General features: G+C 31.7%; 1 protein-coding gene across 1 annotated transcript; it reads left to right on the forward strand.

The window, feature by feature from the left end:
• On the forward strand, window positions 1-24825 carry LOC143258412 (solute carrier family 35 member G1-like). Its single transcript, XM_076517315.1, has 2 exons — window positions 1-178; window positions 21869-24825. The coding sequence occupies exons 1-2, from the start codon at window positions 52-54 to the stop codon at window positions 22834-22836; spliced, it is 1095 nt and encodes a 364-aa protein (XP_076373430.1). The 5' UTR covers window positions 1-51; the 3' UTR covers window positions 22837-24825.
• Window positions 24826-25500: the final 675 nt, after the last annotated feature.

The following is a 25500-nucleotide window of genomic DNA, read 5'->3' on the forward strand; positions in this document are numbered from 1 at the left end:
TCTTTTTCAGTCGTTAATTAACTCAGGATGGAATGCTAGATTATCTGTAGCATGACACATGGACAACCTTGTACTGCAGCATATAATAAAGCTACACGTACAACCTCCTATTCTGAATTGATGTGCCTTACATACAAAGTCGTCGTACAACTCTTCCAGTCTGTCTCTCATCATACAAGTAAGTTGAAAATAATCCATACTCAGTTGTTTTATCCTTGAATTACGGGATGTTTTATCAGTTGAATAAGATTTATATTTTGCCAACTGTTTTAATGGAAGTATGAAAATTAAACTGTTTTCAACATCTAAGTGTTTAGGTGTTCAGAAAGATCAGATGTGAATCGTTTTTTTCACTTTCTTTATACGTCAGTTTTTACAATGCTTTTCAAGAAAGTGTTTGAAAAATTTCTGTTATTTCTGGCGCGTATAAACTGTTTATTAAAGTTGTGTTTTTGTTAATTTATATGGTAAATAGAAACGTTTGCTATTGGGTAAATGATGCAATTTACAAGTTTATACTATTTAACGTTAACTAAGATGTTGTAATCAAGTTCATTTCATTAAAGAGTGAAAAACAGACAATCATACACGGTATTTCATATTGGAATGTATGTATAAAGATAGCTCAAGAGCTGGTTATGTTGACTAGTTGCTAAATTACGGACGGCTAACGCAGATAGCTCTTATGTAGAGTTGCGCGGAATTCAAATCAAACAAATTTCACGAAAATAATTACGTTTAGCTTTTAGTTGTAAGCTTTTACTTTAATTTATGTTATTTATAACTGTTAATGTGTTTTAAGACAGGTATTTATTTTAAGTGTACTTTCTGTTTAGAATGTAGGTAAGCTATAGTTTTATCACAAGCCTTTATTTGTTTGCTTAGTATTTATTGTACAATAACAGAATATATATATATTTTTTTAATTCATTGGTACATAGGTAATGTTCGATGTTTAAAAAAACTCATGATTATTTTAAAACAAGGATTATTTAATACACATTTCTAAATATAAGACAGTTTATAGTCTCAAAGTTACAATAAAATACTAATAATTCACTATAGAAGATTAAAATCCATCATAAAAAAATGACGAGATTGGAAAACAATTTCATGCACTCGACATGTTTCTACGTATCATTGCGTCATCTTCAGGAGTACAGTTTTGGCAAAATATAATCATTATTTATATAATTATCATAAAATTAATTTGGGTATTAAAATTTTTGCGCCATTTCTACTGACAACATTTCCATAATCCTTATTCAATCATTTAAATTTACTTTTTTATAATTAGCTACTTTAATAGATTCACATATGTTCATAATAATTAAAATTTTAGGTTTTATTAACATAACAGTTTTTCCCAAAAAATTGTTTGTTTAATTTTAGTGATGTGTTCTGCTAAAGGTGAAATAGTAATATTATTTTTTAACATTTCTAATTTTTAACATAACATAAGATATCATGTAAAGGTAAAATAGCTTAAACAGGACAAACTAGAACAAACATAAAATTCAGAATTAATGAGCACAAAAGAAATGATAAAAATAATAAAAAGTAATGTGATTTTACCACAATCTAGAAATTTATTTTATATGAATATAAGCGAATCTTTTGAGATAATTAAATATAAAAAATAAATTTAGATTACTGAATAAGGACTGTGGGTTTGCTAGAAATCTTGCCAGCACAGGGCACGAACTTCTTTAACTTACAAATTAGTATTCTAGTAATTGAATAAATAAGGTTTATATTTTTGCAAAACATTACACTTTTGAAGATGACGCATTGATACTTCGAATCATGTAGAGTGTATAAACGTTCCCGAGCCTTATTATGGTTTTATATTGATTTTAATTTTGTATAGTAAGTTATTGGTATTTTATTGTACTTTTGAGGCTGTAAACTCATTTACATTTAGAATTTTTATAAGATAATGGTTATTTTAAAATAATTGTTAGTTTTTAAACAGAATATGTAGCGTGGCACATAAATGTGAAATATACTGTTATGCCATAGACTACACTGGAAATGTCTTTATCTTTTTTTGTTTAAGGTTGTATGCTACTTAATAAATTGCTATAGTACTAAACGTATTTGGTTTTTCATGTAGAATTATTGTTTATATTTTCGTTAATTAATTTGTTTAATGAAAAACTTTAGAACAACGTAAAGGTGTTGCATCATTCAATATGTAAACACATTTTATGTTGGTGTAACTTGTTCCAGTACAAAATACTGGAAAGAAAGAAGTTATTTGGAAGATATGTAACTCAAGTTTCGACCAGGTCAGCTGTATTTGCTTCTTTGTAGCTATAATATACTACTCTGTTATATCGAAACAAGTTAAGGTTGAATAAAGTAACAATAGTGTTCAATTGTTACGATTTTAACCCATAGTAAAAAAAACTGTAGTTTAGAATAATGGATCACTTGTATAAATCCAAAACTATTACTTGAAATGTATTATTGGTACTTACAGGGCTTAATAAGACAGTAGTTTGTTTAAAAACAACATCCAGATTGTGTTAGTTATCAATCTTGTTCGTTTAAATGTAGTAGTCTGAAATACAGACACATTATCACTTGTGTTAACTGAAACTATGAGTAACCAAAATAAATAAAGCAACAGATAGAATTGAAAGTTAAAGTGTAAAATTATGAAGTTTGATTAAAAAGCTGTAAACGAATTTACAATGTAAATACTTATGTGGAAATGCATGAAAAACAAACAAATAAGCTAAAAGCTAAACATCGGCTGCCCACAATCACCAAATGATCACCACCGGAGACAATACGTGTGGAAAATGTTGGTAATATGCTATTTATGACAAACATCAGTTATTACAACTTTCAACTCGCAACCAAATATAAACTGTTACAAATTAATAATGAGAAAATTTCTAAAATTTGATATTTATGGGAAAAGACATTAATAAATACTTCGACTATTATACAGTTACGAAGTCTATTGACAGTCCCGTATACATTATTAAGACCAGACATAACCCCCCAAAAAATTACTGCCCCCCCCAGTGGCTCAGCGGTATGTCTGCAGACTTACAACGCTAAAATCCGGGTTTCGATACCCGTGGTGGGCAGAGCATAGATAGCCCATTGTGTAGCTTTGTGCTTAATTCAAAACAACAACAAAAATTACTTCCAAGGTTTTAACATTTCTATCATTGAAAAACTATCCTTTCAAAAAACTGAACACAAACAGTGAATCAAATAATTATTTGAAAACTTAAAGTATTATTGAAGTATTTTTCAATAGAAAAATGAGTGATTACTTGCAAATTTAAAATAAATAAAAGTCACTCAAAAGACCCACATTCATTGCATTGGGCCTGGCATGGCCAAGCGTGTTAAGGCGTGCGACTCGTAATCTGAGGGTCGCGGATTCATATCCCCGTCGCGCCAAACATGCTCGCCCTTTCAGCCGTGAAAGCGTTATAATGTGACGATCAATTCCACTATTCGTTGGTAAAAGAGTAGCCCAAGAGTTGGCGGTGGGTGGTGATGACTAGCTGCCTTCCCTCTAGTCTTACACTGCTAAATTAGGGACGGCTAGCACAGATAGCCCTCGAGTAACTTTGTGCGAAATTCAAAAACAAAAAACAAACATTCATTGCAATATATAATATAGTATATCACTATTATTACTGTAAAAATCCTGAAATATTATTTTACATTTTTAAGAAACAAATTATTTCTGTTAGGTATTTAATCATTATGTTTAGCGATAAAATTAACATGTTTTTTAATTTGTTTCAAATATTCTTTTTAAACATCCAATTCAAGACTTCTATATGACTTAACTAATTGTTCAGCAATATTTAGAAACATGTATCGTTTATATAGTTAATACAACTTTATTATCACCATAAGTGTCAGGTGATGATGATCTATGTAATTTGATCTCCTACAATTATCTATTTGGTGCCTTATTTTGGTGGGCTGGTTATTTCCTTGTCTTCCAACAGTCTATTATCTGTTATGTCCTGATATCTTTGCGTTGAACGGAAATCATTGCGTCAAATAATGAAGTCACTGTAATATCCGACTGTAGTGCTGTACCTTTATCCCCCGCGTAGGAAATATTAAACTTTACAAGGTACATTTCTCTCTCTACAAGCTAACTGAACGTCGAATGAGGAAAGTTATGTTTCTCTGTATATGAAGAGTAGCAACTATTCGAAGAAGAGCTGAAAGAAAAGACAACAGTTTTTAGTAAAATAAATACAGATATTTTTTACAATCAAACTACGAGTATAAACTCTTACTTCTGATTTGGTTTTGTCTTATACAACGCTATCTAGTATGTATTAAGTCTTCTAGTCCTTCTATTAAGGTCCGGCATGGCCAAGCATGTTAAGGCGTTCTAATCCCGGGTTCGAATCCCGCTGGCACCAAACATCCTCGACCTTTATGTGTTAGTGTGTTTTCTTATTGAAAAGGCACATCAAATTATCTGCTGAGTCCACCGAGGGGAATCGAACCCCTAATTTTAGCGTTGTAAATCCGTAGACATGCCGCTGTACCAGCAGGGGGCTGCTCGCCCTTTCAGTCGTGGGGGTGTTATAATGTTACGGTCAATCAAGAGTCGCCCAATTTTGGCGGTGGGTGGTGATGACTAGCTGCCTTCCCTCTAGTCTTACACTGCTAACTTAGGGACGGCTTGCGCAGATAGCCCTCGAGTAGCTTTGCGCGAAATTCAAAAACAAACAAACCTTCTATCAGTTTAGAGAAAAAAAACAACTGAAAAGGTTTACCGATATTATTAATATGTATTTCAATTTTCCTGTTTTTATAATTGTAAACCGTAATTTTGGCTTAATTTCAAATATTTGAGATATTTTAATGAAATATTTTGAAAATTGTTTTGTTAATTTCCCCTTTTTTACACTTCTTTTTAAGAAGTATTTTAAGGCTGTGAACTTTTTATCTATCTTATGATTTCTGAAACTATTATTTTGGAAATGTTCTGTGAAATATTTCTAATACACACACACAAACGTTACAGACCAATTTGTCACCAACTAAGTGGAGGATTGTCAACTCTTATTGTCCTTAATGTAATATTAAAATGTTTAATATAAAATTTAAAAGTCAAGCGGTTAGTAAGATTCATCGCGTAACAGTATCAAATATTATTTCATATTGAAAGACTTGAGCTAGATAAAAATGAAAAGAAAATGAGACAAGATAAAGAAAATGGTGAAACCAAGAAAGATATAAAACAGAGAAAAAATAATAAAAATATCGAAATTTTATAATGATATCAATGCCATGTGTGATACCCTTTTGTAAGTCGTGACACATAAATTAGTTTTTATAGTATATGTTTCGGATCTGAGTAATGTTTTAATTTGTACGTGACATTCTCAGTTTCAAATGATAAGTACATATTTATGACATCGCAACTTCTACTCAACTTGGACCTGACAACGTATACGCAAATACCGAATAGGAATCTTCAAAAGTTAACTGTTTAAAGATATATTGTATACTAGTTGTAGAAGATATGTAGAAATTAGAAAATTTATGCAACTTAAATATTGTAATTTGGATGACGAAAACTTCTGAGAATGAAAGTGCTTAGTTGAAAAATAGTAGATGTTATTTACTTTTAAGATAATTTCAAACTAAATACTGTTATTCTGGTATATTAGGATAACAGTTGAACATTTTGTAGAACTTGCCAGATTTTTTGTTAGATGATACACGTGAACATAGTATAGAAAACTGTAAATGACGCTAATCTTGCCCTCAGACACATACATACCAGGACCATTACAGCTGTTTATCATTACTATCGACTTGTACACTAGATGAGTCATTAATTCTTTTGTCTCGGTGTTGACGTATTGGATATACGTAGTTGTATCAAAATAACATACTTTATTTCCTCATAACTGAGAGTGTTCCTGGGAAGTACTGATAAGGCTTGAACTATGGAGAGCACTTTAATTTAAAACCTTATTTATATGACATGATTATTGAATAAAGTTATCTAGAATTATTTAGAGTCTAGTTGTTGATAAGAAGGTCGAGAAGCTTGGACGGGTTAAAACAATACTCAGATGTTTATTTTCTTTACTTAGTTAATCAATTAACATTTGCTTCGGAGAGAAATCTTAACTAGTTTGACTTAATCAAGCTTTGCATAGAAATTGTTGTATCTCTAAACTTGTGGGCATAATATTTAACTGACAGTCATACCTGAGAATACCAGAGTTTCTCATAAAACTATTTAAACAATGTTCCACTTCGCTTTTTGTGTTTTAAACCATCATTGCGTTTGTTTTGAAACCGAAATTGTCAAATTAAATGGAAACGGATATGTTCAGAAATATATTTCTATTTATCACGCACTTAATAAAACATGAGTTAGCAAGAACTTCACGAAAAATAAATCAGAAACTTGATGCAAGTTTAAATGTGTGGTCAAGCAAGCAAAAGAAACTGAAGGTAACACGTAATTGGGGAGTAGCATAAACCAACTGGTTCCATAGATACAATACTAGCAATATTGATGTGGGGGAGGGGAAGGAAATACCTCAAAATAATTTAACTTTCACTACCTAGACGTCCAGTATTTTATCTGGAAGTGTCTTAGTTATTTTTATTGGTTTGTTTTGTAATTTAGCACAAAGCTACATATTGGGCTAGCTGTGCTCTGTCTGCCAATTGCGGGTATTGAAACTCCGTTTTTAGCATTATAAATCTGTAAACATACTGCTGTACCACTGGTGGAACCCTAAGCTATGTACCTAAAACGAGAAGAAAGAGTCATGTAGAGTTAACACACTACATGTTTATTATTATAAATGTAAGAAGGTGACTCGTCGGTACGCTATGTGTCAGGTGTTTCTAAAATTGGAAATTATTTTGTCAAAGTATCCCTTGTCATGGCAGTCTGACAAAATAATTTGATTAGTTTTTTTTGTATGCGATTTTAGAGACATGGTATAATCTTTAGAGAATCAAGATAGATGGGTGGAAGTATATTTGAAAACACATAGGACTAATTAAACGGCATTATATTTTAAAGTTTCTAATTTCCGGATGAGGGTGATAGACATACTACATGTGACTATATACCTGTATTCAATTAAGAGACTAATAAAAGTTTTGTATATAATAATAATGGTATCAGGTGCGCATCCTTTGCGAATACCTGTAATTTTCTTCAAAAAAGCAATATACTGATTAACTGATTTTTAAATGTAAGAGGAGTGATCAGTCCATTTTAGAACACGGTTAAGAGATATATCTGTGAATACGATAGTCTTTGTGAATTTAATATTTGATACTGATAGAGTTAGTTTTGTTGCTATAGGTTTTTTACTGTTCTCTTCTTTTAATTTAGACTTATTAGAGCACGAGTTTACATGGTTAAAGGAAGACTGAAATGTTTTTGCAGCAACCATAGGGTCACGTGACGTGCTCCAAACGACAACACCATCCGTCTGGTTATATGGAATTTTGGGAAAATTGAATATAATTCACAAAAATTGTATTTTTGTTTGTTTGTTTGTTTTTTTGAATTTCGCACAATATCTACTCGAGGGTTATCTGTGCTAGCTGTCCCTAATTTAGCAGTGTAAGACTAGAGGGAAGGCAGCTAGTCATCACCACCCACCGCCAACTCTTGGGCTACTCTTTTACCAACGAATAGTGGGATTGACCGTCACATTATAACGCCCCCACGGCTGAAAAGGCGAGCATGTTTGGTGCGGCGGAGATGCGAATCTGCGATCGTCAGATTACGAGTCGCACGCCTTAACACGCTTGGCCATGACGGACCACACAAAAATTATATAGAGTTGTATCTTAGTTACTACGTCCTGAGGGACGTCTCACTGTGCATCGAATAGTCGTGAATATATGTTAGTGAGCCTGACTCCAGTCTGTTAATTCTGGAGGAAACTTGATATCCATTGTTAAAGGTAAAATCTTCTTATGGCCCGGCATGGCCAAGTGTGTTAAGGCGTTCGACTCGTAATCCGAGGGTCGCGGGTTCGAATCCGCGTCGTACCAAACATGCTCGCCCTTTCAGCCGTGGGAGCGTTATAATGTGACGGTCAGTTCCAATATTCGTTGATAAAAGAGTAACCCAAGAGTTGGCGGTGGGTGGTGATGACTAGCTGCCTTCCCTCTAGTCTTACACTGCTAAATTAGGGACGACTAGCGCAGATAGCCCTCGAGTTGCTTTGTGCGAAATTCAAAACAAAGCAAATAAAATCTTCTTTTCTCAGTTATTTATTTCATTAATGTATTTGTACTGTGAAGAAAGAGAGCTGGAAACATGACATTCTATACACAATGCTCCGTGTTTGTACAGCTCTTTAAGATATTCAACAGATTTACGTTCACAAATAGTTCCCTCAAGGTAATTGTGATAAGTGAAATATTCAATACAACCACAACCACTTGTTCATGGTTTGTATGTGACTGTTTCTGGTTAACTGACGACTAACCAAGAGTGGATAAAGACAAACCATATAACTGCAGTATTTTCATACAAACTATACCACTTTTGTTTCTTTTCAAAGCCCTATAAAACTTTTTCTATGTTATTGTTTCCTCTAATGATGATTTTTAATATAAACACTTGCTCTTTTCTATCAGAGTTTCGTGTATGTTTAGGGTTGGAACTTATCATTGTTATTTTCATACTTATAAGGTGATACCTGGTATTATATCCAGCTACCTCATGCAATGTGTTTCGAGTTCATCTCATCCTTGGATGGTAATTTGGATTGCTTGTTTGTTTCTACGTTTTTTATAACATTCTCTGGTCGACTGTGTTTCTCTGTGCCATATATATATCAAAAAATTTCTGCTTCTTTAGATTTTTTACTACTTATTATTTGTAGTATACAAATAATTCAATAGGTGGAATCTGTTTCTAAGGTTCTACAGGCAGATGGTATTACTAGAAGCATTTTAATTATATTACAAAGGCGGACTGTGTTCCTATAATTCCATAAAATTGCAAGCATATTTCATAATGTCTCAATTTATATTTATAGCTCAACTTATATATTTAGCTTTATTACATTTTTTTTAAAGGCAGGTACCGTTTCTATACGCACAGAGTATTATCATAATCCAGTAAGATGGTATACAGATTATGTTTATAGACTTCAATTATATGGAAGAATAAGATCTAGCTAACAGATAAAATAGGTATTTTGAACTTCACGAGGATTTCTATTAACAGTATTTTTTACTTCTTTCATTACTTGTTGTATATTTACTCACATGGTGATATAAGGATTTGCAACTTCATAGAGATTTGTTATTTAACGGATTTTTTCTTGACACCTTATAGTTATGATCTCAGACTCCTATTTCTCCTTCTCTAAAAGTGTTTTGTTTTTTCAAATGTTCTAATGTTTTTCAGATTTTTGATATCCAAATATAAGTTAGTCAGTTTTATGTTTGTATATAATGTATTGCAATTGTCTAGACTAAGACCCCCTCTAAGTGCGTATAAAACTTTACGAGTAGAAAAGCAGCCTTTTAAAATAAAATATATACATCCAAAACATTATTTTAAATAAATCCTTGTGCCTTTTAAAGTAATTATTCTACAAATACAAATTAATATTATTTTGTTACTCCTTCACACCATACGTAATACTGATGTCTTGTGATGTTTTCCAGCTTATATAAAATATACAGGAAACAAATCAAATTTTCAGTACACCAACGACCTTCTAACTGCGTTATTTAGTATACTAGAAAATGTTTAAATGGATCACATCAAGCTGTGGCGAAAGAAGTAAGAATAATGTGAACATTTGGGTAGTTGTTGTTGGATTTTAGATTCATTTAAAGTATCTGATAGTTTATGTTTTCTTAATTTGTTAAACATGTATGGCCTTTAGTATTGTAAAGGAATATATTGAGCGTTGTTTTAAAAAGGAGTTTGCTTTCTGATGTGGTTTTCACCTAGCATTGTATGAGACAATCTTTGTCAAAATGTGATCGATGTGTATCATACATTTCTCTTCATGGACATGTTTGAAATTACCTTCAAATATATCGGATCTCATAATATTTTTAAGTTCTGGTTTGGTAGGTATAAAGTAAGATATTTAAAATTCACATTAGACTGAAGAAAGCACTTAGTGATGTCACTTTGAACTTTAATCAGTCTAATGTGAGTGTAATAAATGCTCATATAAAAGGACTTTCGAAAATATTTCCTAAAGAATGTAGTTTGAGACCGTACTGTTCCGACGATTTCCTGTGAAGAAGATAATTTTTAGACTGCTTTTATCGTTCATTCCTACTTGATAGTATTGGAATATCAGCTCTAATGTATTGAATCCGCAGTTATAAAACGGCATCTACATAGCTTACTATATTCTCGATATTCAACAACAAAAGCTCTTCCTTACAATTACAATCTTGGCTGAAATGTTTACATATTTTGCAATTAATAATATTATTAATAATAAGATGAAATCCAAAGTCACTTCGCTCTGTCAAACTAAAATAAATATATTAGTTATGTTGAACGTATACTCATGTAACTTTTATAGTGAAACAGATTTTATGGACATCATTAATTATTTATTAGAACAGGAAACAGTGTTATCAGACACCAGTATAGAAAAGAGTAAATCAGTAGTTTACCTAATATAAAGCTCCACCAAAACATGTATATAATGATAAAATATAACATTATTAAATGCGTCACTATGTGGCTAGTCTTCTTCTTACTCTAATAACCTCCGCAAGGCATTATGGCATGCTCTTAGTAAAGTTACAGATATAATTCTACGTGATTTCATTCCTACTTGTCATTAGATGACGATGCAACTCAGCTATATTAGCGGATTTAGGGTTGTGGTTAGCAATTTTACAGCTCCGTTCTGCCAATGAGGATTCAATATAGTTACAACTTACAGTTTTTGCTGGCCATGGCAATCTTCTAACACCCTTTTAGTCGTGACAACCATATACAACATGTGCAATGTAGATAGTGACATTCTAAACGACGAACAGAAAGTTATTGCAAAACCTTGCAATAGTATATGACAGATATATCGTTCCATATGGTATAAATGACGTATTCCTGGAGGATGCAAAGAGAAATTTTTTCATCATGATGAATAGCTGCCCGAACACCAACGCCATCTCCTTTGTGTGTGTGTGTTCCTTATCGAAAGACAGTCTTCCCTCATCTGTTCTCCAGGCAAACGATGAACACAAATTCTCCGTCGCTTTAACAAACCAGAAGTAGAACTCATTTAGAAAGATAAAATGTTAAGAGTGTCCTAACTATAAGTTGATATGATGTAATGGCCAAGTAATAATGTAAATTTTGGTTAATATGAGGTGGCGGATAGTCATGATATCATAAGGGAGTGTTTACTGTTGGAATTGAGAAAGGAAGATCAATAGTCATACTTTGTTTATGGAACACATTATAGTTTACTGAATGGTAAGGGTTAAGTCAAAATAATAATATCAAAACCACTAATTTTTGAAGTTTTTAATTTTGTTGATCCATTAAAAATAAATAGCTACTGACAAAGCTCAATTCAAGTGTCTAATTTAAGGAAAACTAAAACCAAAACACGAAGTAGAAAGGTTTAGAACAAATGCCACGCCTACTTTGAAGTTTTCTTCCTATTTTACTGCTCCCATTCCTACTTACTAATTATTTAAATTATTATTTCAAAATATGTTTTACAGTTACCTCATAACTTTCTTTAGATACCAAGTCTCCAGACCACTTGGGCTCTAAGCCTATCCTTCTTTTCTGAAAACTACCTCTCAGGATTTCCTGACTATTGCAGATATCTTTGTTATGCCATCTAGCCAGGGTATCAGACTTATCTACGACTAAATTAATGATTAAACTTATTTCGCATATTGAGCTTTATTCTTTATAATATTATCTTTGTATTTGAATTAATACGCTATTTGGTAGGATAAAGACTATCCTCTCCTTGAAAGGCATATTTCAAAAATCGCACTGTTTCAAGTACAACCTTATATGTCAACAGGTTATATTTAGTTTGAATAAATGCAAAAGTAAATTATACAACTCTACCGTTCTTGTTTTTAGACCAAATCATTCGAGCAAAGACCTTAAGCTTCGGAAATAGTAGCGTTAATCCTCACGTAGAAGACTCACGTTTTAAGCATTGATGGCTAAAACAGAATTGTTCTGTCAAATATAGAACACTCAAGTCAGATGTATATATCAAAACATTAGCTTTTAAAGGTTATATTGCACTTGCATTCTATGTCTATAGTGCTTGTGTAGGTTTTCTTATAGCAAAGCCACATTAGGCTATCTGCTGTGTCCACCGAGGGAAATCGAAACCTGGTTTTAACGTGTGCAGATCTAAGCAGGAGCCATATATATTGAATATATGTAATATAAGTGATGATGGGGATTGTTTTGTACCTTAACCATGTGAGCAGGTTTCGTGAAAACATCAGGGGAATGAATAGAAGGTGTCGGAGAAAGTGTTGTATAAACGCAATAACTGATGACTGTTGGTCATTGAAACGAGGTGCTCCAAATGAAAATACCTAAAAGAAAGACAATACCACGTAATTTTGAGATAAAGAGATGTATACTGCAGGAAAAAATTAATCAGAATGAACCAGGTTGCAAATCTTCAGTTTGTTTCTATTTTTATTAACAAACATAACAATAAAAAATCTTCATTTTGGTAAACGAAACAGTAATGTGGTCTAAGTAATGTTTTATTTCTTCCCTATTTGTAACAAAATCCTTACATCAAAGATATTAGTAACGAGATTAGATCCTTTTCAGTTTCTATTGTGGGATATAAACAGTAAAGGTATTTAGTGGAAATTTGTTACGAATCACTAAATAATAGTGACGAAATGAGAGAAACTTTACAACGAGATTAAAATTTCATTTGTTTGCAAATTTTAATTATGGGTGATTTTACTTTCAGGCATGTAGATTGAAAAATTTAAAAGTCAAGCCATGAAGGAGAAAAAAATTCGTGATAACGAAAATCCTACATAAAGTAAAAATATATTCTCAAGATTGCTGGTACGGGAATTAGCACTTTAGTTAAAATGAAGTACAGAACAACGTTTCGACTTTCTTAACTCTTTTTACGGCACCCTCAGACCTGACAAACTCGATTGTTCACTGCGACCCATAATATCGTCCTATGAATCATTTAACTATAAACTCGGTAAATACATAGCGTGGGCATTTTCAAAACATGTCACATTAACTGGATCCTTTTTCAAAGACTCTTTTGACCTTAAATCTATTCTTAATAAACTAAATCATAAAGCATTAATGGCTAGTTTGGATGTAATCTTCCTCTTCACAAAAGTTCCAACGACTGAAGTCTACAAGATAGTTTTAGAACTTCATATACAAGAACACAACCCATTGATAAACATCCCCAGCAACCAATTAGCAACCCTTATAGAATTAACTACCACCAAAACTAAGTTTATGTTCAATAACGAAAACTACCTACAAATAAATGGCCTAAGTATGGGAAATCCTATGTCACCAATTCTGGCCAACATTTTTATGACACAGATTAAATTTCAAGCGATCAATTCAGCCTTACACCCACCACTATACTGGTACGTTGATGATACAATTACTGTATTCACATTTACAGAACACACACTAAGCTAAGAGTTGCGGGTTTGTATCCTCGTCGCACCAAACATACTCGCCTTTTCAATCGTGGGGGCGTTATAATGTTACAGTCAATCATACTATTCGTTGGTAAAAGAGTAGCCCAAGAGTTGGCGGTGGGTGGTGATGACTAGCTGCTTTCCCTCTAGTCTTACACTACTAAATTAGGGACGACTAGTGCAGATAGCCCTCGAGTAGCTTTGCTCAAAATTCACAAAAACAAACAAAACTAACAAACATACAGTTGTTTTCAACACGTTAAATCGATACACCCCAACATCAAGTTCACCTGTGAACAGGAAAACTAACCAAATAGCGTTTCTCAATCGCAATATCACAAAAGCCTATGCACAATTCAAAATAAAAATTCACAGAAAAATTATCCATACTGATTTATACTTTCCCTGGGACTCAGCTCATGAAACAAAACAAAAAGTCAACATATTTAGAAACCAAATAAACACAACCACAAAACTATTTTAATTTGATAAAATCAACAAAATAAAACAACACTTCATGAACATCAACAAATGTTTTCCAAAAACCGTTGAAAAAATTATACGCACACGCCTAGACCAACAACAAATAAAAACAATAAATCTAAAGACACAACACACTACATAACCATACACTGCTGCATACCATACATTCTCGACATCAGCGAAAAAATAACCAACATTTGGAAAAAACTTATAACAAAACACAACATTTAAGTAAACTCCAAATTTATTCAAACACCAGGTACAAAACTAAAGTCCATACTATGTAAAAACTACACTGACAAACACTACACTAACATTATTTACAAAATACATGCATCAATTACCACGATTTCTATACCGGAGAAACAAGCAGAAAAATGGAAACCAAGTTCAAATAACACAGAAAAACACCAACACACGTTTTTGAACACTGCAAATAAAATTAACACAACATAACCACAGAGAACACCCCCATACAAAGAAGGAAAACAAATATAAACAAAATCAAAACCAAAGAAGCCCTACTTATACAACAATCAAACCAAAATTAAACTGATATAAACGAACACTTTTATATCTATACTAATTAATAATTTAACATCTAACTGCAACACCTCCTACAATCCCGCACCCGCTTACGCTCTGCTTCCTAAGACGATCTATAACGGTCAGTTGCAAACTCTTTGTTCACTTGACGATGACTTTAGAACGTCGAAACATTGTTCTGTACTTTGTTTTAATTTTATACCTATTCCAGCCGGTTTGCGAATATATGAAGGATAAAGGGTTTTTGGAAAATATATCAAATTACATTATTCACCAGTTAACCGAGAAAACTATTAGAAACAATGATATTCTAGATTTATTGTTAACGTAAGATATGGAAATGATCATAAGTGTAGAAATTGGGGAACTTTTAGGTTTAGTTGATATTTGCTCTATTAGGCTAAATATTAAATTGTACATGGAGATAAGGAATAACGATATTTTAGTTGAAAATTGAAAACAAAATTAGAAGGACTGTAACAACAATCACCTATTGTAACTTGGGCATATCAATTATTTGGATACACTGATAAAAAATGGAAAAGGTTTAAAGATATTTTTTTAAATATTCGAGGTAAACATATTCTTAATAGAAAGAAAATTGTAGCGACAAGTACAAAAATCTGGTTGGTTCACAAATAATCCAAGAGACAAAATTAAAGAAAATGATCTAAATTTAGGAAATTTAAACTGACTTGTGAGAATAAAGTTTGAAAATAATAGAAGACCAAGAAAGTTGCTGAGACAGGAAATTAGGACATGAAACAAAATGTATGAGAAAAGGTTGGCTGAAAAAATAGTGGTAATGATTTCTTTAAACACAGTGAGGAAGAGCAAAACGTTAGAATAGTTTTAGCTACATAAAAGGCTTGTAGAGAAACTTAATTATATAAATGTGGGAAGGAATTAATTAATTTGATAGAAAATAGTCTCGATTGAAGAAAGCAGATTTTTTTTACAAATGGAAGTCAGTCAAACTGGATTAATGTCACTAGTGCGGTTCCTTGGGCCTCAGATAGGTCTTTTGTTATTTTAGATTTACATCAATGATATAGATGAAGGAGAAGTCAATAAATTACTTAAATGCGCAAATGATATTAAGGTCTTAAGTATTGATCGCTGTGAAGAGAATACTGCTGTTTTACTAAAGGACTTATATAATTTAATGAGTTGAGGAAATGTTTGTTTGTTTTTGAATTTCACACAAAGCTACTCGAGGGCTATCTGTGCTAGCCGTCCCTAATTTTGCAGTGTAAGACTAGTGGGAAGGCAGCTAGTCAACACCACCCACCGCCAACTCCTGGGCTACTCTTTTACCAACGAATAGTGGGATTGACCGTCACAATATAACGCCCTCACGGCTGAGAGGGTGAGCATGTTTAACGCGACGGTGATGCGAAACCGCAACCCTCAGATTACGAATCGCACGCCTTAACATGCTTGGCCATGACGGGCCGTGAGTTGGGGAAATTAATGTTGTTTTAATTATGATAAATGGAATACAATGGATGTGGGTTATCAGAATTTGAAGTATAAGTTGGATGGGAATAACTTTAACAGTGTTATGAGGGAAAGAGACCTTAGCTTAATAGTTAATCAGTAATTAATCGTGTTACTAGTGATAGGGCAAATACGATTTTATGTTTTATCTGTAGAAATATTAAATACGAGTCTAAAGAGCTGATAATTTCACTGTACAGTCACATTTTGAATGTTATATTCATTCTTGGACTCCTTAACTTGTTGAAAATGGTTCAGGAAAGGATTACTAGAATGGTACTAAAAGTTGAGGGGTTTGTAAACAAGGAGAGGTTGAAATCCCTCATATTATTTTCTTTTAAAAACGAAAAGTTTTTGGGAATCTGATTGGGGTGGCTAAAATTTTAAATATAATCGATAGTGTTGATAAAAGTAGGGGACATAAAGACATAAATATAAATTTTGGCAGGGTAATAGTAATCTTTTTCTAATTGGATGGTTGGTCTTTGGGTGTTGTGAAGGCAATAATTCTGACTTTTAGAAAATGTTTGATAAGTGTACAAATGACAAGCGCTGGATTTAATATATTTTTTATTTATTTGAATTTAGTTAAGAGTATGAAACAGCCATGATGGACCAATAGGTTCCAAGTTGTATCGAAACATTGTGTTGTGCTAAATATTTTTCAATTGCAGTATCAAAAATAGTAGTGAACATTGAATGATAAATGTAAATGGATTAATTCAATGCACAATGAAGAGATACAATGTTGTTTATCTCCTCATTTGCGATGTTATCTAACACTTTATTATAATTAATAAATACTCTCCCTGCAGGAAAAGTTAAATGTCCGATCACCATGGTATTTAGGCATACATCATTTGTTCATCTTTGTAATTTTAAATAAGCTAAATTATATAAATTTATTAATTTGTCACTTAACGTTATATCAGTTTTATTTGTTTATTTCAAATATCAGGTGGTTATAATAAAGATTAAATTTTTATGTGCTCAATGAGCTTGTAAACTTTAGTCTTTTCATGAAATATAGTACTGTGCAAATGTGTTAAGAAGAAAATCAACATTTAGATTTCATGTTACTTTCAAAGAACAGTATTTAGTAAAATAAAAACGCAGTGAATGTTCTGAGTTCAAGAAACAATTGATATTTCGTGTGTCTCTCTTTTGCTTTCATAACTACAGGGAGTCTTTAGGAATTGTTGCAAAATATTTTTGAAAGTGTTCTTCGGGATTTTCTCCAAATGTATCTAGTACAATTACATAAAGTCACCTTTGGAAGTCATCTTTAATTTTTTAGTTTATAAACTGTCAAACCCCATATCTGCTCAATCAGGTTGAGATCCGGATTATGTTGGGGCCATTGCACCATCTGAGTTACTCCAGGAGCTTCTTTCTTAGCTAAGTAAATTTTGTATATGTTTGTTGAGTGTTTGAGAAGATTATGTTTTTTTTGGTAGCAAATTCCTTTATTAGTAATACACAAACCATTGCGTATAGTATGACAGATCAGTATCTGATGGTGCTTACATTGGTATATTATTCCACCATCTATTTCTCAAATATCCCCTGTCGCTTCAGCAAAAAAAAACAACACTTCCAGACCATCACACTTCCTTTCGTATTCTTTTTGGTAGATGCTATGAATTGATGTAAGTATCTTTTAACGTTATTACGTCGGACGTGCAACCTACGCTTTGAACCAAATATTTCAAACTTGAACTTATCCACATATAACACCTTTTTCCGGTGTCTAATTTTTGTAATTTTTTGCAAATTCAAGTCTTATGACAACACTTGAAGATCAAAGTAAAGGGTTTTAAACTGCTACATGACCAAATATTCCATTGTCATTGAGTATTCTTGATACTGTAGATCTGGACAGTTTTTGGTACATGGTTGTTTATTTCATGCTTGAGATCGGTTTTTCTTTTGTCACAAAGGCTGCGTATACAAAGATACTTAACACAAGTATCATTGAGTTTAGGTATTTTGCCTTTTCTTTTCCTGTTTTCAAAGTTACCTGTTTCTGTTTCGCGATAAAATGTTAATATATAGTGTTAAACACTGTTTTTATCAATAGTTATTTGTAGAATGATATTAAATTACCTTCTTCTAGCAAAAACCGATGTCATATGCTAGATTTTTTCTACGTAGTTAAGAGACTGCACTTGATAACCATAACTTCCATCAGTATGTTCATTGAAGCAGAATCGTTATGACATGCTTTTCATACAAGTACATGGGATGATAGGAAAATGATAAGTATTCTCATCATAACTCATTTAGTTGTTATCAGGAATCAGTGAAGCATTATTATAGGGTTGAAATTTACATTTTGTAATATCATGAAAGAATTAGCCCCATAAATTAAAGAAAAGATAAAATATTCTCTTGTCCTATCTCTTTTGTACAGTTTACAAGGAAAGACATTTTCATGTTACACTTTTATTTCAGTTTAACCTTTGAAGGACAATATCTATTACAACATTTCTCGAAAAATGTCTGCGTTCAAGCTCATTATATTTTGTTCCAAGTATCAACATTCTTTCTCAATTAAGGTATAGTGCTGGTACAATATGTGAGCCTACTATATATTTTAAAATTATATTTCTAAACTACTTTTTTACAAATTTTGAAGAGTTACAATAATATTGGTCTATTTGTAATTAAGCACAAAGCTATGCAATGAACTATCTGCCTGTATAGCAGGTATCGATACGTGGTTTCTTGCATTATAAGTCTGAAGTCATATCGGCATGCCAAGGGGATGTGTTAAAATAATGTATAGTATTTCAACCACATAATATTCGTCTTATCCTTGGTGACCATACGTTTCGCCCAATCCAAAGGTATTTGGGCTAGTTGAGATACAAAGAAAATAACAGTGGTCTTAATACCATTTATATAAGATATTTCTAACAACATTTCGAAGTTTGAACATTGCATGCTTTCAACGAAACATATGAGGTCTACATGTATTATGGGAGGTTACTCGATATACTATAATTTTCTGTTTTACTTTTTATGAAACTTCTATCAAATGTTCAGTGTAAAACAATATTATCTAATTGTATTGTTTCCGCTAGGTTTTTCATTGTTTTCCCTACTGCATCATTTAGGGCCACTGGAAACAGAACACTTATGCACATTATGGATTTGTTTCATGGAAAAGATGATTATTAAATTTTTAACCACTAATTATCTACCTTACAAAATGTAAAAATCATCTACTAGCAAAAAATGATTATGTAAAACTCCCTCTGTTGTGATACTTAAGCATTAGTAAATACTTCTGTTTGGTTTTGCCATACATGTATTAATTTTGTTTTAGTTATAATATATTTAATAACTGTTTCTGAATTTGTTAATACTGTTAAAAATAACAAAACTTAATATGAGATACATTCAAACTAAACACATTTAAATACAAGTTTTACGTTTTCGCAATCATTTAAAAATTCTAATTAAGCTAATTTTTAGAATAATTAGAATTTCCACTTTATGAAACCTGATTTATAATATTTTTAAAATAAATTTACTAGTTTAAATTAACTACAGCACATCAGTGGCAGATCGATATGTTTGCGGACTCACACTGCTAAAAACCGGGTTTCGATACCTCTAGTGAGCAGACCAAAGATAGCGCATTGTGCTTAATTTTAACTATAAATATTCTATATTTAAGGGAGACTATATCAGATAATTTTAGAAACTCAATATTTTGATATTATTGAATTTTAAGTTTATTATTATTGTTCACTTCAATAATAGCGATTATTTTGTAATAATATTCATTAGTTAATAGTGAATACACATTTCATTCTCTAAACAAAATAAGGGCCAACGACCTAAAATTTAACACATATTTTAACCATTTTTATAATCTCAGTTGTAAAATTCTGACAATATGAATTTTATCAGCTATTTTCTTAGGATAATTATCAGTTGAATTATTGCTATAACCACACTGTATGAAAGTTAACTTGAAGTCCATCTGCACTAAAAGTCCCTAACGGATGAAGTATAGTAAAGAAGTTAATTAACAGCTCCCTATAAAAGGGTTATTTTGAATTTACAGCGGTAAAACTAGGAGTTTTATTCTCTTCAGTAGACACAGAAGATGACTAAGTGTAACTTTTCTATTATAAAACACATATATAATCTTTATAAAATGATAGGCTAATGCAATGTTAAAATTTTATTATAGTAGGTAGCCACAGTAGTTTTTGTCATAAATAGAAATACAATGAATACGCTTTTCTTTATCATATTAGCGGCATTAAAATTATTTTAAAAAAAATAAGAATATCAATTGGATTTCTTTCTACATAAGTCAGTTGTTTATTGATATGATACTTGTATAGAAAATCTGTAGTTTCAGTTTACTATCACTCTGAAAGAGTACCAAGTTCCCTTGTTTGAATGAAGGAATTGAAACACCTGAGTTCTATCATAAGCCCATCAGTGGCACAAGGATACACCTTCCAGCCTACAACGCTAGGATTGGTTTGGTTTGTTTTGAATTTCACGTCAAACTACACGAGGGCTATCGGGGCTAGCTGTTCCTAATTTAGCAGTGTAAGACTAGAGGGAAGGCAGCACCACCCACCGCCAACTCTTAAGCTACTCTTTTACCAACCAATAGTGGGATTGTCCGTTACATGTTATAATAAAAGGACTGAAAGGGCGAGCATGTTTGTTGTGACGGGGATTCGAATTCAGTAACGCTAGGAATTGAGTTTCGATACTTGTGGCGGGTAGAGCACAAATGGCCCAATGTATAACTTTGCACTTGGTAACAAACAGCAACAACATCTATAAAGTCTACTATCATACTGTCTTTCTCGATCGTGTCAACTTTGAAATGAGCTACAAAAATAACTTAGATTAACAAATTATAAACATTTAGCGATGGCTTATAGTTGATTTTTCCCGTGTACGTAATAAATAAAATGATAATTATTATCAGGATTACTGGGCACTCAATTAAACTTAAGTAAGCAGCAAATTTTTATTTATATATATATGATATATATGTTATTAAAACGTACCCGGTGTGAGAGATTTAATACATATCTTTTCTTTTAAATCAGTAAATTCTACTGCTAGAATCACGTAATTTAACATTGTCAATCTATGTTGCCTTATACCAAAACATTTATTATCTGATCAGAACAAGCTGATACCATCGCAAGGAGAAATAAGGAAATTGGCTTAGTAATAAGTATAGCTAATTACGTTCATACCTGTAAGAACCAGAAAACACTGTTTGCTCATTGTCCTCCATGTTAACTATATTTAAGTAAAAGGTGGACTGGATTTATATAGTAATAAAAAAATAATCGTAATGTGCGGCTTACTGTTTTCAAATATTTTCACTATACTGTATTCAAACTTAACCTCCTATACTGTATGCACTGGGTTTTTATTTTAAACAAAAAATACGTTATCGACTTTGATTATTATATTTTACACAGAGTAGTTTCAAGTGGTCAAGAATATTCATATGTTAATCCGCGATATTCTAATTATGATATAATTATGTTTATATATAAACAAAATTTAGAATTTAAATACGTCGTTTTACAAGTATTTCGCCGGTTTCCGGTGTTTAAACCTTAACTTTTAGAATATGATATATTTTCTTTTATTCAAGGTGTCAACCAAATGAGCTGTGGACGACAACGTCATGGAATTATTCTGATAGTGTTATCAGGTTTCTTCGAGACTTTCATTGGGGTTCTGGAACAATTTCCCCAAAACAGGTCATTTTTGGATATTATGGGTTTTTCTCAGATAGTTAAGATGTTGGTTCTTTTACCTTTGTTCATCTTTAAAAATGTTAAGTTCAACTTTAAACTAAGAACGAATCTGTTGAGTTTTCTCCATTCTCTTACTGGAGCATTAGCAGATACTATTCTCTACTATTCCTACACTCTTCTTTCTATTGGAGACGTAACTGCTATATATTCTACAAATTCGGTTTTCTCTAGTATAATTTCAGTTTTTATATTCGGGAGATCGTTTCAGTGGTCGATTTTTGTTTCTAGCTTCCTTTGTGTAATAGGAGTGATTACCATTTGTCAACCACACTATTTACTTACAGATGATGAACAAGTTTCTATTAGTTACAAAGGAATTGCTGCTGCATTAGTGGCTTCTATACTGGATTCATTGCATTTTAATTTGAACAATCTTTTAGATAATGTTAATCATCTGTTACTTACAATCTATATAACAATTAATATGATTTTCTTCTGGATTTTGTATTTAATATGTGAGCAACGTCTACCAGTTATAGGATTTGAAGATTGTTCTTGGACCAATTTTTACATCACTGCTATAGGATTGGATGGTTTATTGTGTGTGCTTGCCATAACACGTGGTTTTCAACTAGTTGAAGCTGGACCAGGCAGCATAGCAAGTTGTTCTGTAATTGTATTTGGCTATTTATTTCAACTTTTCATTGAAGATTCACAGGTTCGAGTCAAAGGCATTGTTGGAGCTCTGCTGATCATCATGGCTGTGCTTCTTTCATCTTGGAATATAATGCACAATAAAAACAGTATACAAAAGCACATGACTGAAGACATTAGCCAATCAACAAGCATTGGATTTCCATGATCTACATTTATTAATTGATAAGGGCTAACAACTACAATTCAAGGATTAATATACTTAAGAACCAAATTCCGGTATTTAGTAGCTAGTATTGATTGATTTAATAGGACGGAGTCAACTCAATATATATATATTGTTATTCGAGTACAATAAACATTTTTTCTTTATCCCTTATAAAACATTAATATTAGGAAATACCTTCTAAATTAATCCGAGAGTTAGAGTGTGTAAAGTTTGCTATTGGGTTAACTTCAGGTATGTTAAGTCAGATAAGGTTATGTATATCAAAGTAACAAATTATTGATCGGTTTCTAATGTTTTAGGGTATTACACTGTTTTTCAACAAATATTTTACTGTACGTTTTGTTCCAATAAATCGTGTTTTGTCAATGTTGTTACTAGTTCCTTTTTCTTAAAAAATATTAAATAATTTGTTTAAAATTCGTACAACAGAGTTCAAGTTATACAACTTTTTATGATAAAAATTGCCATTTTGCTGGAATGCTTTAACAGTTCTCCAAAAGATTCATTGATTTTCGATACTTATAACTTAATCCACAATACTTCTGTATTACATTTTAATTTTGAAATATTTGTCCAACCAGTATTATTTGTAGTTTTATTTCAACTCTCGTAGACATTCTGAAGAATAAAAGTGTAAACTCCTTACTAATTTAGAGTTTATAAAAATCAGTCACAAATATATTTTGTGTGCAAATTAATACTTAACTAATTGATAAAATATATTCCGTAAGGGGAGTGTATTGATAAAATATTCAAATATTATTTTGATGAAGAACATTTTGAAATGGTATGAATAATATGTTTCAATATCCAGTTCCAGTTTTTAAAGTAGATACATTAATAAAGTGTAAATACACTAAACAGATGTATTTAGTTAACGTTTTGTACAAAATGAAAGGTGACTGAAAGAAAGGTTTGAGCATGCTTTGGTGATATAGATGCTAAAATAGACGAGAGAAATCATGGAGATGAAAGACTAACAGGTGAATAAAGGTGGATTAAGTAATAACAGTAGCCATTTTATTAGATTTTGTGCACGATATAATTTATCCATTGGTGTGAGCATATTTGAGCACAATAGTGTACATTAATTGTGATGGAGTAAATATGTGTACTGTTCTCAACTTAAGGTAAAAGAGGAATAGGTTCTCAGACTTAATTGTACTATGTTACTACAATAACCTATAAGAAACGATTTTATCTACGGCTTTGTTCTGAGGAACAATATGTATTACGGATTTAACATTATATATAATTGTAATACCGGTTTTTGGTATAATCTTGTTTATACGTGTTTAATTAATTGTGGATATAAGATTGTTTACAAATATTTCATATTTGTATAATATTATTAATGCAATCAGTTTTGAAGATTTTTTGTTTACATTTATGGGTATATTTATAATGTAAATGTGTTATTTGTTATTATATTTGAGTTTGTTTTTATTTAATCTGTATAATGGTAGATAGACTTTTCCAGATATGTTGCACGTGCTTAGATAATTTACGATTTTAGTGTAGCAAATGCTCAAAACCGCTTTCTTTGGAGTTGAATTATTTTTTGTCAATTTTTTTTGAGAGAACGAAGAGTAAACTATTAGTTGTTTCACCCGGTTCTTGAATTTGGTTGATTTTCAGTTGCGATTGTTTAATTAATGGGTTTACGAATTTTGGTTGTGATTGTGTTGTTTGGGAAATGAATGTTTACTGTGGGCATTTTTGTGCAGGTCTTTCTAGTCTTCAGGTGTGTAGATGTTGTAATGTTTTTTGTTGTGGTTTGAGAACATTATTAAAGTAATTTTCAGGGTATCAGAAGAATGTTATAAAAGCAACAAAGTGCATCATGGTTAATGAGAAACAAAAAAAAAACAACTTTTTTAAACTCTGTAAGATGACGCCACACGTAGTTCTGGAATATGAATCACTGCAATTATGTTCGATTATCAGTCAAAAAATGCACTGATGTTTTGTAATATTGTTGTGAGTTAAACAGTTACTGAATGTTAATAGTTCTGTTGTCAAAAAATGTCAGCAGTTGTAACTACGCTTTCTGGGTCATTTTTTTCCACCTTTTGAATTTTACTTATCTACTAAAGAGCTGATTTTATCTTTAAAAACTACGTTCGCAATAACGTAAAAATAAAACAGCGAAATAGAATAATAGAATATTTCTTATTTCATATTAACTTTATACAAGGTTATCTCTTTAACTAGCTTCTGATGTTAAAATCTATACACTTTACGCATGAAATAGAAGTTTTGCCTCAGGTCAAATCTTATAAACTATTCTGATTTTTAAAATCAACTAGATCTATTTGATAAAAATAAACTTATTTAAAAATTGATTAAAAGTTATCCTTCCACTTAACATTACTTGTTCTTGAACAAATATTTTCTATTGGCTGATAAAGGTATAGAGCATGTCATAGTAAATAAAGAAAAATCTGTCGTCCCATATTCTTTCATCCTGAGGGACGCGTGCATTACTAGACCGTCAATACAGATGGCTATAATGCCAAAATTTATCAGCAGAGAACATGTTTTCAACGCGCTGTTAGGCCGCCTGTAATGGCGGTCATGATGTATGGTTATGTCACAATGTAGAAAACATGTTTTTAGGCTCTTCTTACTCGTACAATACAT

This window comes from Tachypleus tridentatus, chromosome 8 (assembly GCF_004210375.1).
Source record: "Tachypleus tridentatus isolate NWPU-2018 chromosome 8, ASM421037v1, whole genome shotgun sequence".
Lineage (NCBI taxonomy): Eukaryota > Metazoa > Arthropoda > Merostomata > Xiphosura > Limulidae > Tachypleus > Tachypleus tridentatus.